Below are 15,667 nucleotides of genomic sequence, written 5' to 3' on the forward strand. Positions count from 1 at the left end.
CTGCGGCATCAGCGTGTGGTGATGATGGTGTGTTGTTTCCCGTCCCGTTCTGCAGTCTCACCCTGCTGCTGGCTGACTCAGCTCTGCTCGCTGCTCCTCATGGGCAGCGATCCAGTGCACGAAGCCCTAGAGCAACCCTCCTGCGTGGCATCACTGCCCATGGGAGACCTGCGTGGCTCCTGGGCTGCTCCTCGGCCCCAGCTCCGGGCTGCGTGGCTCAGCACAATATTTCTCCTTTGTTCCGGCAGTTGGGGCCGGTGAGTACTTTTCCAGCTGTGATGAATAGCAGGGAAAGGAATGAGATCCCAACGCTGTATTTCATTGCCCTGAAATCCCACGTGTGTTTGGAAACCGACGGAGTTCCCCACTGATCTGCGCAGCACCGGGGCCATTCGCATTCCGTTGGCTTGTACACACTGTCACGGTGATTTAAGATGCCAATTTGACCCTAAAAAGAAGAGCATCTCACTCTGTCCCTCTCTCTTTTCCCATATATTTTCCCACACAAGACAGCATTGGAGCAGGGTTCGGCTGGGCTGGGGATGAGCAGCTCACTGCTGCAGGAAGGGTTCAGCACCCCCAGCAGATGAAACCGGCAGCCATCCCTGCTTCAAAGCTGCACTGGGTTCTTCCCCTTTCCAGGACAGACGGTGCTGGAGGATCCCGGCCGTGCCATCCCCTCGTTGGGGTGAGACAACCCACGAGTCCCCATGAAACCCAATGATCCCATGGGGTTCTGCCTCTGCTGGGGGGTCTTGGGCTGGCACAGTGAGCTGGGGATGCTCCGGGTGCCTCCTGCCCTGTAACCCCAGATGGGAGCACAGAGGAAGCGAGTCACGAGCCGGCGCGCGGTTCTCATATCAGTTTTAATAGCAACATCAGAGTACTAAATATACACAGGGAAATCGGTATAGGGTCGCATTTACAGTGCTTCCAAATACACAGCTTCGAAGTACAGAGACAAATTAAAAACAAAAGAAAACCACTCCGGAATAAAATATTCACCTGTGTGGAACCACAGCCGGCCGAGGGCAGCCCAGCCCCGGGCACACGGAGTGCCAGGGCTGCCCAGAGCCACGGGGCTGCCGTGCCCAGCTGTCCGTCTGCCTGTCCATCTGTCAGTCCATCCATCCGCCTGCCTGTCCATCTGTCCACCTGTTTGTCTGTCTGTCCACCTGTCTGCCTGTCTGTCCATCTGTTTGTCCGCCTGTCCACGTCTGTCCATCTTCTGCCTGTCTGCCTGTCAGTTTGCCTGTTTGTCCATCCGTCTGCCTGTCCATCGGCCCATCTGCCTATCTGTCCGTTTGTCTGCCTGTCTATCCGCTGGTCCATCTGTCTGCCTGTCCATCTCCCTGTCCACCTGTCTGCCTGTCTGTCCATCTGTTTGTCCGCCTGTCCATCCGTCTGCCTGTCAGTTTGCCTATTTGTCCATCCGTCTGCCTGTCCATCGGCCCATCTGTCCGCCTATCTGTCCGTTTGTCTGCCTGTTTGTCTGCCTGTCCATCTGTCCGTCCATCAGCCGCAGCCTCTGTACACATCAGCAGGGCTGGGCTGGGTGCCCCAGGCCGTGTCCCCATGGAGGCACCGCCGCGCATCGACGCCTGATGTTACAGAATTTTCCCAGGAAATAAAAAAAAAAAAGAAATATTCAGTGATGTAAAACCGGTTACAAAGTAAAAGCTGTCGCATGTTAGAAAATGTTTTTTTTGTTTTTTGTTTTTTGGCAAAATAAAAATAAACTGTAAACTGTACATGTCCTATCAAACACAAAAAAATAAAATAAACCCCTCGGAACCTAAAATAGAGGAATCTGGGTCAGAAATCTGTGCCCTTAGTGTACATTTTTGTGCAACGTGTACTTTTTCTCATAGTAAATATCTCCACTCACGACGCTGTTTAAAAATGTACCCTAGAAATGCTGAGAATAATTCTTAAAAATGGGTGAGAAGCGTTGGGTGAGACCTGCAGACCGAAGCGGACCCACAGATGTCTGAGATGGAGAAGGGATTTCTTGCTGGTTTTGAAAAACTCACGTACAGATTTTATAGCTGGTTGAATGAAAAAATTCCAACCGCAGTCATCCTGGAATGGGTGGGCTGAGTTATTACATATATATTTTTATTCTATTTTATTTTTTTTACAAAATATATAATATGTGTAGAATATCTACTATTGAACTACCGTTTTAGCTGAATTACCTTTCCTTTGTAACAAGCTGCCAATGGAGAAGAGGTAACCTGAAATCCATCTCTGCAGCGCTCTCGTCATCGCTATGCCTGTTTCGCTGTCACTGCTCCACATTCCTACCCACACTGGAAATGAATTGAGTCACAAGAATGCTGTGGGAGCTTCCTTCCCAGCAGTGCTCCCATGAAACCCGCAGTGGGATGCCCATTTCTCTCGCTGGGAAGACAGAATGAAGGTAAACAATTGGGTGTTGAGATATGGGCAGCCACCTGGGCACCTGGCCCCCCAGCCCCCATGGGGGCACGGGGAAGGGCCTCGTTCCCATTCCCTGCAACGGGGCAGAGCCACAGCGAAACACAAACGCACCGCTACGCATCTGGGGATCTGGCAGCTGGGTTATATTTCTTGAGAACCACCAAAGGAGTAAGAAACCCATAGAGTGAAATGAAAAGAAGTTGGCTGGAAGCTTATGGCAGAGCAAACATCCCAACTCTCCCTCCGAGCTGCCGGCTCACTTGCACCAAGCACAACCCGACAGCACGGCGTGGCCCCGGCGCTCCATGGAAAGGCGCAGTGCTTCCCACTGCTGTTTGGCTGGAAAGCAGGCTCAGCTGCTGAATGACAAAAGAAAAATCCTTTCTCAAGGCCTAATTCTCCAAATGTGCACATGTCCTTGCAATGCAGCCAGCCCTGGCTGCTCGGGCAAGCAGTTCCAGCACATCTGAGCACCCGGCGGCAGCAGCAGCATCTGCAGAGCCTCCCCGTTATTACGAATGAGTTTTGGGCTGGCTCACATCAGTGGAACTTGGAGCAATGACCACCAGCTCAGGGCAGAGCTGCTGTCTGCACAGGGCTGAAGGCATCCATGCAGAGCAGTCATCTGTTGCTGCAGCAGATAGCAGTGGGATGGGGCGGCCACGGCGTGGCACAGCTCATCAGAACGTGCCTGCAAACACTGCACCTCTTGCTCTTCCCCCATGCAATAAGTCTCCCCAACAGGTCTACTCCACTAACACGGAATCATGCAACCAAAGAATCATTCAGGTTGGAACAGACCTCTAAGATCCTCAAATCCAACCCCAACCCACCTCTACCATGTCCACTAAACCATGTCCCCAAGTGCCACATCTTTGTACTTCTTGAGCATCTCCAGGGATGGAGATTCCACCACCTTCCTGGGAACATACAGCTCCAGGTTTTCACGTCATGTTTTTTTGGTGTTTTTTTTTGGTTCTCATCAATAGTAAGGAATGAAAGAAACATGGTTTCATTTCTATTTACTACAAAATTGCACCAGGATGCTGAGTCCTGCCTGGTAAACCAACACATTCACAGCTCTTCTCCTCCCTCCCTTCCTTTCCTTCCTGCTGGCAGTTGTTCCTTTTCTTGGTGTGCTTGGCATGCATAGGGATGTGAGGATTTCTCTGATAAAGTGCAAGTGCTGTTGGTCCTTATAAATAAGGGAAGATTGTGCATCTACGTTTGTCTCCTGGCTCAGCGCTGAGCAGCCTCAGGGTGGCCGGGCCATGTCCTTCTGCAGAGTGGGGGAAGCTCATAGCAATGGAGCCCTGCCTGGGGTTGGAGCTGTCTGACTGTGCTCCCTGACATACAGACATGCAGACACATCCCCCTCCCCGTGGCTCCACCGGACCGAGCTCCAAGCAGTGGCTCCCTAAGGGAAGGAGCTCACCACGATGCTCCCGGTGCCAGGAACGAGGGACTCAGATATATCTCATGATGTCAAACTGCTATCAAGATTACACTGAATACCCACGGGAAGGACTTGGTGCAGCCAGTAGATACAAATAAATAGAAAGATCGATGGGTAAAGCACAACACGATGGCAGAGCTGGAGCGGATCGGGGCCAGAGAAGTGAGACAAAGAAGGAAAACTGAAGCAATGCGACAGCGAGGATCATTGGCAGGGGCTGCACCACTTGCATCAGCAACACACAAAGGGGCAAGGAGCCCTGCAGAGACCCTGCTGCAAAAGGAACCGGCTCTGCTATGGAACAAAACCCTCCAGACCCAACATAACCCTGCGTCCAGCTCCGCAGGCTGCTCAGCTGCCCCAGAGCCACAGGGAACGCTGCCAGTGCCCCCAGGGATGTTCAGTTCACATCCACCTCTGGCACGGAAGACTTCTACTTGGGGCAGCTTCCATAAGGTGGGGGAAAACTCTCCAGGATACAAAACCCCATCAGAAAAGGACAGAGAATGCTATGGAACGAAGCGGCTGCGTGCAGGGTGATGCGCAGTGCCAGAAGGGCCGAGTTGCCTTTTCTTGGAACGACACACAGAGAATAAAGAAATGGAGCTGAGGATTGAGCAGATGATCAGAATGCGAATCTGGATAACTCTAAAAAAACGTTCATACACTCGGAAGGGGTGAGTTACAAAAAGAACCGGAGGACTTTGGTCTGAACTCCGCTGCCCTTCGCGCTCTGAAGCAGCACAGCAGGAAGCATCTCATGATGGGACGCCAGCAGACCCCTCTGCACCCTGACTTTGCCCCCTGCGGTGCCATCCCCACGATGCTCAGGCTGCAAACAGCTGGAAAACCCCTTTTCCAATCTGCTCTTGCTCCAGACCCGCTTTCAAAGCTCTCCAAGCCCACTGCATCGCGGCTGCACGGCGCGAGCACCCACTGCCAGCGCGGCCCCTCCAGGCCCCCACCGCTGGAAACGCATCTCCAGAATGAAAATAAAACTATCTATATATGTATACATACATATATATGCTTATACATACACACACACATATATATATGTATATGTCTATCTATATATACACATCTAGGTTGGAAAGGCAAGCTGCCCAAGTAGAAAACATCGCTTTAACTAGGTCATATTATGCATGTTAAAGAAATCAGACTTTTAGCCCGTGACGTTTTCTTTAAAAATGAGTATTTAAGATCTTCAAAAATTGCTACAGTACAAAAAAAGTGTTCTGTGTGTGTATATATTTTCTCTGTATATATATCATATGTATGTATGCATGTGGACCGGAATCAATGACCCCATCGGAAGAGACGCCCCTCCCCTGTCCTCGGTAGCATTTCTGCGTGTTACTGACTTAGCTTCTGCTTCTCACGAAGTCTTTTGCATCAGTACATGGCACATAATGGTATTATTGGCACAGGTTCAGAATCGTAGTCCGTATCCCAAGGTCCAGCTGCTCAGTCCTGCTCCTTCCAGCTCCTCTCGGTTTCCTCTTCCTTCGTGGGATTCTTTGCTCGCACGCTTTTCTCTTCTCCAAACAAACAAAAAACGCACTCTTGGAAAAACGCAGTTACCTACAGGCGTGTTCATTTTTATAAAAATATATTTGGCCCATAGAACGCTGCTCTTTGAGTCTCCTACTGGTAAACAGAAATGGTAGGGACAGGTAACCCATTATTTTTAATTTTTTTTTTACAGGTTCACCAATGGAATCCTGCGGAAAACGAAAAGAGAACGAAAGATTAAGTTCACAACAGGGAAACGCACCCAGCCGTGCATCAGTTCTCTCAGGCTGCAGTCACATTTGCTGTCGCCCACCAGCCGTGGTAAGGATCAGCCCCACTGCCCTGCGGTGCCCACCCCGCTGACCACACAAACCCCATGCAGGGACAGGTCCCGGCCCTGCCTGGTCCAACCCAGCCCCCAGCCCCACTCCTGCCACGTGCAACACTGGGATGCAGCGTCCCACCCGTGCTGGTGCAGAGGTGATGCTTTGGGTGAAGAGCAGGAGTGAGTAAGGAGCTTAGGTGTGCCTTACTGCACACTTCTCGGCCTGCTTTCCGAAGTGTAATTTATTTCTCATCATTCTGGAGCTTTTCATACTTAGGATAAGAGCATCGAGTGCTCTGGCAGATGAGAAGGCGATGATGAGTACTAACAAGATTTTCTAAAGTTAAATGCCCTAAAGAAATCAATAGAAAATTGGTTAAGCATCAAAAACAGAGATCCTATTGAAGTTCTTCTCAAGCTATTTATTTGCCATCCTCTGACAGATTGCTCCCTACGTGATCTTTAAACCTTCAGAAGACAATTAGTCCCCACCAGTGCTGGGGCCACTTTATGCATACGGGGTTTTATGGCTGTCGATACGCGTTGCACTGCAGCCTGGCGTGCCTTGTGATTGCTGCACATGGGGCAGCTCCACTGACAGCCCCGTGCCAGCAGAAGTGCCGTCCTATGCCCTGTGACCTCTGGCTAGCTGGTGATCAGCACTCTGCAATGCAACATCACTTTTAAGCACGATGTCTAGCATGCACCATCTCCAATAAGGATGCCGGCGTTCCAATTAATTAGCTGGGCAGATTCTAGCGAGTCCTTAAGCTTTTGTTCTGGGGCTGTGCTGGGAATGCTTGTTATTCCTCAGAAGACAAGCCCGATCTTTGCGATGACTCATTATCTGTTAATGTTAATACAAACCACTTGCTGTTGTCAGGCAGAAGGAGGACAAGGCAGCGCACAAAGCACAGCGTTACCATACAATTCCAGCCATGTGGGCTGCCTTGTGAAAAAAGCTGGGGTCGGATCAGCACTGTCACGCCGAGGAGATTTCAGACTCTCAAATGCCCACTTCTCCTGCGCCGACGCTGAAGGCGCACGCAGCTCTGGATGGATCCCACTTCGTGCACGCGTTGCAGGAGGTACAATTTGTATTGTATCCAAATCGCCTCTTTGTGCAAAGTAGGTCAGTGCTCCATCAACCTCACAGATTTTTGTATAATCTCATTCCATGCGGTTTTTCAGTCAAAGAGAGTGGGATTAAGGACAGGAACAATGCAAAAGACCAAACTTGATTTCAGAAGCCCAGCGGCCGGTGCGAAGCCCAACAAAGCAGCCCTGCTGGCTGCGGCTCTGCAGATGAACCCCCAGCACTCCTCACTCAGCTCCCGGCGCCAATGCTGTAATTGACCACTTCACTGTGCACAGAAAACAGCCCCGGGCCACACTGCTGCTGCAGCTGCGCCGGCCTGTGAGAAGGGATCCTGGCTACTGAAGTGCAGAAATAGCTGCTGTGCTGCCTGTTGCAGAGGTGTGACATTCATCTACGAGCGAGCGCTCCGGAGGGGTTTGGCAGCAGGCGGGTGAAATCTGCTGGAAAACTCCAGCAGCTGTTCTCCATGGGCACAGCTCTCTGCTCTTCAGAGGGCCAGCGCTGCAGCGGGGACGGCTCCGGTGTCACACAAACAGCTCGTGTTGGCAGAGGACAACCTGACCTAAGGAAACAACTTCAGCATCTGCTTGCCATGTAAGCAGATGAGTTCCACCAGTTTGTCTTACAAAAGCTCAGTGCTGCCTGCAGCAACCAGAGCAGGCTGTGCCACACTGCCCTCACACCGTGACAACCCTACACCTACACTGTGCCAATCCTACACCTACACTATTCCAACCCTACACCTACACAGTGCTGTCCCTTCCACCCAAGTGGCCCAGCTCACCCATCAGTGACTGAGCTGCCAACTCAGCAGCGATGCTCAGCTCCCATACCCTGAGCACAACCTGAACGGTCCCCACAGATCTCCTGCCCAACCTCACAGTGTTCATCTCCACACCGTTTCCCCATCCTCTCTGCACTCCCACCATCCTTGTCCCTGGTCACATCATGTCTCACGCCTCGAGCTCTGAATGTACACATCTGGTGGCACTAATTTGCTTATTAGAGAGCTAGGAGCTGTGAAGTGCCACCAATTAATACTTGCAAAGTACTCTGAGCCTTTCCAAGGGAAGGTGCCCCCAGTGCCAAGGATTGTGCAGTTTCCAATCGCTGTGCACTGCACAGTGCTCTGCTCTTGGGCTGTTTCAGGCCCATCCCTTGCACACACACTGCAAGAAATGTGCTGGAAGGGAGAGCTGCAGCTAACCCACAAGCACCAGAGCATCCTTCCACTGCTGCTGGGGCTAAAACCCAGCGACCAGACAGCAATCACAGAGGGGACAGCCCACAGGCAAACACCTGCACACAGAGCTGCCCTGGTGCAGGCTCACGTGTGTGGGCATTGGAATAATCTCATTTAGGTGATATTAATGAAACCCAACAGAACTTCATAAATAATTGAAATGCTATCACAGGGCTAACGCTTCGGGTAGAATTTGGATAGATTTTTCCGGAGCGCATTGATATGAATTTTATGGATTCCAGGAAAACAGGTCAATGAGAATTTCAAGGATTTAATAAAGCGTAATGGAGCAGCTTTGGACTATTTAAAGAAATCCATTGCAATGAGCAGGGACTCAGCCCTTGGCACAGAACTGCACAGGATGCTGAGGAGCAGCAGCGGGAATTGCACAGGTTTCCTGCAGCGGGCAGCAGCCACTCTCCTCCAGGCACCATAGCTGTGCAGTAGGATTGGGTTGGTTTCTGTTTTGCTTCTTCTAAAATCATTTTAAGCCAAGGGTCAGCTCTCACAGCCTACAAAGCAAAGGGTACAGCATGCCATGGCTGCTGGCTTTCTGACGTGCATTCCAATGCAGAACCTCTCTCAGACCTGCTTTATGCTGTTCCCTGCTCACCAACACAAGTCCTTGTGGCCACAACAGCTGAATTGGCGAAACAACGAGAGAACATTAACAGATGGGGACTAAGAGCCCTCTGGCTTCACCCCAGAAGGTTCCCTCCCTCAGGAGCTCAAGATGCTCACTGTGTAAGAACTCACTTGGATGCTAAGCGCTCAAGGCTCTCTCTGGAGCCGCTTTCCCAGGCTCTGCTGGCTGCAGTGCCCTCCAAGAAGGCTGGGCTCAGCCCTGTGCCCTGCCCCAGCCACGCACTGCCTGGGACCATTAACTTTTTATTCCTTTCCATTCTAATCTCATTATATTGCTGTGTTCAGTTGCCGAGTGTGATGTTTAACGGGCTGTTCCGAGCAAGCTGCAGCCAGGGGAGGCTGGAAGTTTCATTTACACTGAATGTATGATTCATTGCAGCAGGGGCTTGGGACCGACGGGTTCATGTACCTGAGCGTGGGGCTGGAGCTGGCACTGCAGCCCTGCTGTGATGCAGAACACAGTGAAGCCTAATTGCTTTCTTGCCACCTTCGTGGGAACAAGTAGGTGAAAGCAACCCAAGCCGGCTAACAAACATTCAAAACAATCCCCAAACAATGCAACAGCAGAACAGAAAGCCAATGGAGCCCACCCCAGCCCCAGCACACAGCCACCTCCCCCCGGGACCCCACCATGCTGGGATGTGGGCAGCCCGTACCTACCAGGAAACAGCCAGACGGCGTCTGCCCTGCCCAGGAAGTAAAACAGGCTTCGGCCAGTCAGCAGGAGATTTCAAACCATTTCTCAGACACAAAGGCCACAGGAATAAGATGCCGATCAGAAGAAGAGGGTCTGCAGCGAGCAGAAAAATGGGCTTGCATGTGCTGGTGTGCAACACGAGCGAGCTGTGGAGGTGCTGTGCACATCAGCTTCATCAGAGGGAGAGCAAAACCTCTACAGCAATGCTTTGATGGCACTCATTGGCCTGGGAAACTGGGGTGGTGCAAAGCAGGGGAAGAAGCACGGCTGGGGGGTTGGCATGGGGACACTCAGCCAACCCACAGCAACCCTATGGGGACATCCCCAGCATCCCCTCCGAGTGGAACCACTGCTACGTGTGGGACGTGGGGCTGTGCGCTGCCTGTGTGGGGCTGCCCAGAAAGCATCGCCTCAAGGCTGACAGCAGCGAGCTGCCAGCAAGTGGATGAGGCAGGGGAGCAGCACTTGCCCACCCCATATCAGCCCATAGGGGTTCATGGCCACACTGACACACACACAACAAAATGGTTTGAAAATCCCAAATCTGTGCCTTCCAAGACGGGAGGAAGCATTAAAAAACACAACGGGCAAATGTCGTGGGGTCACCCCGTCCTCCTGCATTCCTCCCTGTGCGGGTGGGGGGCACCTGGAGATGGGCTCACACAGCTCTGTCAGCTCCCATTATGCCCCTCGTTAACATATCTTTATTTCGTGCCAGACAAATGGCTCATTTGCTTCTTGCAGCCTGCTCCTTCATTAATCACATCGCCCATTCACAAGCCAGCAGCTCTTTAGATGGCACTTAGGAGACGGCAGAAATTCTGGAAGATGGATCTGAGAAACATTTCCTGGCTGGGGGTGGAGGCAGGGAACTGAGAAATGCGGTGCCAAACCCATCCACGATGCTCAAGAGCCGCTCAAGGGAAGGGACACTGACTCTGCAAGGGCACGGTGTGGCACAGCCATGCTTTACTGCAAACCAGGAACGGGATGGAGACAAGCAGGACCAGGGCGCACGGGAACACGGCTCTGCATCACCCCACCTGTTTCCATTGAAGGTTGCTTTGTAATCTCCAGGCGAGTGCAATGCCTCCTCCGTGTACACTGGCACCGGCGTCCTGACACACTCATGGGAGCACTGCAGCGTTTCGTTGTAGGCTGTGAAGATGTCCAGGCTGCTGGGCACGCGGGCGGGGGTGAAGTCGGTCAGGTTCTGGCAGCTCTCCTCCTGCTGTGTGATTTTGCGTTGGTGGCCGTTGCGCCGCGCGGCCCCGCTTTGCGCACAGCTGCGTGGGGAGAGGAGCACGGGGGGGGGGGGGGGGACACACTGCATTATCAGCCATTAATTACAAACATCGTTTGATATCACGTTGCAATTCTGGCACTTTGGATAGAACAGCTCCCAGTCCAGTGCTCTTTCTTATTTATTTATTTGAAACCTTTCTAAAGGGGAGGCACCAGCTGAGTAACTGCAGGGCTGTATCTCTGCCTCCTGCATGGGGAAGCCCGACCTGCACGCAGCTCTGGGACACGATGGGAGCTCAGCAATGCCACCAAGGCTCTGCTTTGCTGCTGGGGACCTCTGAGTCCCAGAGCACAGCGGCATCGCGGCAGCTGGCACCACTGACCTCAAAGTAGGGCAGTTTCTCTGGGAAAATAGGTAAAGTCACGAGTGCCTGAAGCAAGAAGCTAACCTATTTTACCAGGCGCACAGCCTGTGTTAAGGGAATAAATGAGAGCAAATGAAGCTGGAGGTGCACAGGAGCGCTCCAGGTGATGGGGCACACTTAGAACTGGTGGCACCCGAGAGGCTCAGAAGAGAGGATCCAGCCCTGGAGCCTCGGGAAGGTGGGAGAGAAGCAGTGCAACCTGCAGGGCCACAGAATGCAGGCAGCTTGCTGGATGACGTCACTGGATGACGTCACTGGATGACGTCACTGGATGACGTCACTGGATGACGTCACTGCAGGGTCTTGCAAAGGCCGCTCACCCGGCCATGATGCTCAAGCATCCTCCCTAAGTCACCAAACTGAGCCAGCCAATGCTTGCTGTAGTTTGGGTGTGAAATCCCTCTCCACGGGAAGCCTGTCCCAGCCCAGCCCCACCATGAGGCCCCTTACCAGTTTTTTAAGACAAGAGTTGTTATCAGAGCAGCTATGACCATGATGAGGGACACGGTAATAGTGATGATCTGATGGACTGCCAGACCTGGAAGAGAAGGAATCAGAACAGAGATAGGAAACCAGGGGGACAGCACAGCACCTGCAGAGATAGGAAAGGGAAGGGAAAAAAGCGAGACAAGGGAAAGGGAAAGGGATGGAAGGGAATGGAAGGGGAGGGGAAAGGAAAGAGGGAAGAGGGCAGAAGGAAGGAAAAGGGAATGGGAAAGTGGAAAGGGGGAAAAAAAGAAAAAGGGAAAAGGGAAAAGGGAAAAGGGAAAAGGGAAAAGGGAAAAAGGAAAAGGGAAAAGGGAAAAGGGAAAAGGGAAAAGGGAAAAAGGAAAAGGGAAAAGGGAAAAGGGAAAAGGGAAAAAGGAAAAGGGAAAAGGGAAAAGGGAAAAGGGAAAAGGGAAAAAGGAAAAGGGAAAAGGGAAAAGGGAAAAGGGAAAAGGGAAAAGGGAAAAGGAAGAGTTCTTGGTACATGAACACCCCCAAGGCATTCCCCCAGGACAGCACATCGCATCCCTCTGCCCTTCTCCCACAGCACAGGGCTGGGAGCAGCCCCAGGCAGCAGCAGCAGCAGCACAGTCCTCTCTCCTGCATTACATAAAACAATCTTTAAGCTGGGCCTCTTGTTTCCTCCCCTCTCGAGTATGTTCCTTGTCAGCCTGAATTAGGCACGAAGAACGGAAGCCATGTGAAGATGCATACCCTCTGGGATGGAACAGGAAACTTGAGCACAGCCTTGCAGTGGGTGCGGGATTAACCAGAGATAATAATTACAGCACTAACTGCTGCTCACTTAAGAAGGTCGGTTGGGCTCATTTTCTCCTAATTCACCTTACACAGGGTATAATTTTGGCTCGTGTATCATTCCTAATGAGCAGTTTGGAAACAAAAGCATCTCAATGTACAGTATGTTTGTGATTCCGCGCCGCTGTACAGTGGCAATCTCGTAATGAAATGATTTTCCTGGCTGTGGCCCAAGGATGTGCAGTTTCTCACAAACAGATGTTGCGCGCTCCTGATGGGTGACGCTTTTAATAAATAAATAAATGCCAGCGTGACGGGAAAGCAAGCAGCTTTGGGTATCTATGTGATACATACACAGTGCTGCTGCTCGGTGTGAATGTGTGCGGTGAGGGAACTGCTGCTGCCCACGCAGGAGGGGTCCCAGGCAGCTGCATGCAGGCACAGCTGGTGCTGCGGTGCTTCAGAGCCACAGCGGCGCTGCAACCCCAGCCGGCAGCTGCACGCACGGCTGTGTGCTGCTCTGCTGCCTTCTTAAAGGATGGGAGATGGAAGCTTTGGCTCTCCTGAGGTTGGTTTTCCCCCTGCTCAGTCTCACACAGGGGTTTAGGGTCCTTGCACACATCCCCACTGCTGACAAACCCCATCCATGCAGAAGTCGATCGGATCCAGCCCCACTCCTGGGGCAGAGCCACCTCCCTAAGGCACACAGATGCTCAGAGCCCGTTTAGCCCACACACTGCTGAAGAGATGCTGACTGCCCAGAAGTGCTGCTGACCCGAGCAGGAGTGAGAAAGAGCCACATCCATCCGCAGGGGCACAGCCAGCATCATGCCTGTTATCACTGCTGGAGAGCCACCACTCCCTTGTTCTTACTGCCCTCACTGCCAGTGCTGCAGCATGGACCCAATCCAGTCCTGTTGCAGCGTGCAACCCAATGCAAAGTGATGGACAACACTGCCCTTGCACCTGAATGGGGCATCAGTGTGGAGCAGATTGCCAGCCCAGGGTTGCATGGCCTGGGGCTGCCTTTTGCACCTCTTGGAGCTCAGCTCTGCTCAGTGCCTCCGAAACAAACAGATGTGAGGGTTTCAGCCACAAGCTGAGAGATGCTGGTATAAAGAACAGCAAAAGTGCAAAACAATAAAAACTGAAGGCAGGGTGCTTTTGGATGGAGATTCACTTGCACTGCTCCCTGTGCTTTGCCAGAGGACGCGATGTGGGGGAGCGCAGAAGAGCCTGAGCACGGAGCAGGATGCGCTGCTGATCCACTCCAGCAGCTGCTCACCAAACACGGGGGAAGCAGCACGTTGAAGGGGCACAAACACATCCCCTGTACCCACCCCATGTCCCAGGGCCACACACCGCACCGCGCTCCCCCTGGGGAGGCCATTCACCACATCCCAGTGGGGACGGATCCCCGGAGGGATGAGTCAGGGTTATTTTCCTCCCTTGACTCAAGCACCTATTTCACAAATGACCCATTTCCTTCATTTACTCCCAATTACACTTCAATTGGCTCAAACAAACTGTGACAAGGTTCCTCTGGAGAGCACTTGGCAACGGCAGCTGTCAAAGCAAAGCGAGGGGTGCGGAATCGGCCACCGGAGCCCAACGCACAGCCAAGGTGTTCCCAGGGTGCAGGAGCAGCCCCACATCGTGCACCGTGCCACCCTCACACTGTGCCACCCCACACTGCGCTGGGGTCAGGAGCAGCAAGAGCCCAGCACAGCCCAGCACAGCGCAGTCACAGTGCTCACAGTGCTCTTGGAGCAGCTCCCAGTGGGACACCGCCGGGAAAGATAAAAGGAAAAGCTCTAAAAATAAAGTCCGTGCAACCCAGTGCCCGACGCCTTTGAAAACAGGAGCAGCTTTGGAACGCAGACCTCGATGATGGTGGGAGCCGGGGGGTGAGGGAGAGCCCAGTGCTGTGATCAGAGCTCGTGCTTGTAGCACCCCGAGCACAGCAGAGCAGAGCTGGGGAAGGACGGCAGCTCTTCCAAGGAGGACGCACGGGCTTCAAGAAGAGCTGGATAATTGCAGACTGTGGCACATACATCAGCTGCCATATGCACTAGCATAGTTCCTTTGTGTTGCACATGAATTCTGCACTGAGGTCTAGGAAGATTTCAAGGGGATGGGGAGCATTTCCTCCAAAAGCAGTGCTGTAGATGAGGCCCACAGCTGGCTGCGGTGACTTCCTGGGAAGCCCTACAGCAATACCTGCCAGGATAAGGAGTAATCTGTCTTTGTTCTTACTTTGTAAACATATAAATTCCTTTCTTCCCAGCCTTCAAAGAAATATACAGAACGGCACGAAGCAAAATCGATGAAGAATATCCAATCTGCAAGATGAGGTGTTAATGGATGGGACGTGCTGGGACACGGGAACATCCCATAAGGGACACCAGGGGGACAGCAGCGAGATGATAGAGAGAAGGGCCACCAGGAGCAGAGCGGTATTTTAAACACAGCCATAGGAAACCAATCTGTCTGGAGGAAAGGGACCTGGAGGATCCGATCAATAGCTCATATAGAGAAATTAGCAGCATGCTGCTGGCTGTGAGAGGTGCCGAGGGAACGCACGCTCCTCCTCCAGCCGATGTGAGCAACAGTTTTTGGTGGGCATGGGGTGACGGTTGGACCTGAGGGTCCTAGAGGTCTTCTCCAACCTTAATGAGGCTACGATTGTGTGAGTGAACACGGTGGGCATGGGTCGATGGCTGACGATCTCAGAAGTCATCTCCAACCTTAACCATGGTCCCAAGCAGGCAGCCAGGCCCTTGCTCACTTCTTTCACGTTTTCTATTCCTCTGTCTCAAGTAATCCTGGAGGCGCTCAGCACTGCAGCCGGGTCAGCCCCAAAGTCCCCTGATTTTGCATGGCAGAGGCCTGCCCCCAGCTCGTTACAGATGCAGGTGGTTGCTTAATTGTGCACTGATCATCAGGAAGAGCCCGGCGAGCGCTGAGCGGGCAGCTGCAGCTGCACACAGTGCTGATACCTGCTCCCGGCAAGGGGACTGCAAGCACTCCACTGTTACAAGGCTTTTACTAGTAAATTTGACGCAGTGACCATTTAACTGGAGGGTAATTACAGGAGAAGTATTTAATGGAATTGAAAGTGTGTCCAAACCCCCGCGCTTCTGCTAGTGCAGCAGAATTTAATGTGTCGCATGCCAGGAGGGAAAGCTCTTCAAAGGCACTCTTTGAACCCTTGGAAACGCTGAAATATTGCTGGGTTTTTCCATCCTGCTGAGCACCTCTCCCACCTGGAACCGCTCATTGTGCAGCACCGAGTTGGCACTGCCATATCCCAGCATTGTCCTGTAGTTGCAG

At 52.4% G+C, this 15,667-nt stretch overlaps 1 protein-coding gene across 1 annotated transcript in view; it reads right to left on the minus strand.

Annotated features, from left to right (window-relative positions):
- Positions 1 to 847: 847 nt before the first annotated feature.
- The window catches only part of AJAP1 (adherens junctions associated protein 1), a 37,041-nt gene continuing 22,221 nt past the window's right edge, over positions 848 to 15,667 (minus strand). Inside the window, exons 3-6 of the mRNA XM_052691918.1 lie at positions 11,543 to 11,630; positions 10,466 to 10,708; positions 9,386 to 9,515; positions 848 to 5,622 (exon numbers count right to left, since the gene is read on the minus strand). Of these exons, the coding sequence (XP_052547878.1) occupies positions 9,443 to 9,515; positions 10,466 to 10,708; positions 11,543 to 11,630 (404 nt within the window). The 3' untranslated portion in view covers positions 848 to 5,622; positions 9,386 to 9,442. The remainder of the gene's footprint in view (positions 5,623 to 9,385; positions 9,516 to 10,465; positions 10,709 to 11,542; positions 11,631 to 15,667) is intronic.

The sequence above is a fragment of the Tympanuchus pallidicinctus genome, unplaced genomic scaffold, assembly GCF_026119805.1.
Source record: "Tympanuchus pallidicinctus isolate F22 unplaced genomic scaffold, pur_lepc_1.0 scaffold29, whole genome shotgun sequence".
Taxonomy (NCBI): domain Eukaryota; kingdom Metazoa; phylum Chordata; class Aves; order Galliformes; family Phasianidae; genus Tympanuchus; species Tympanuchus pallidicinctus.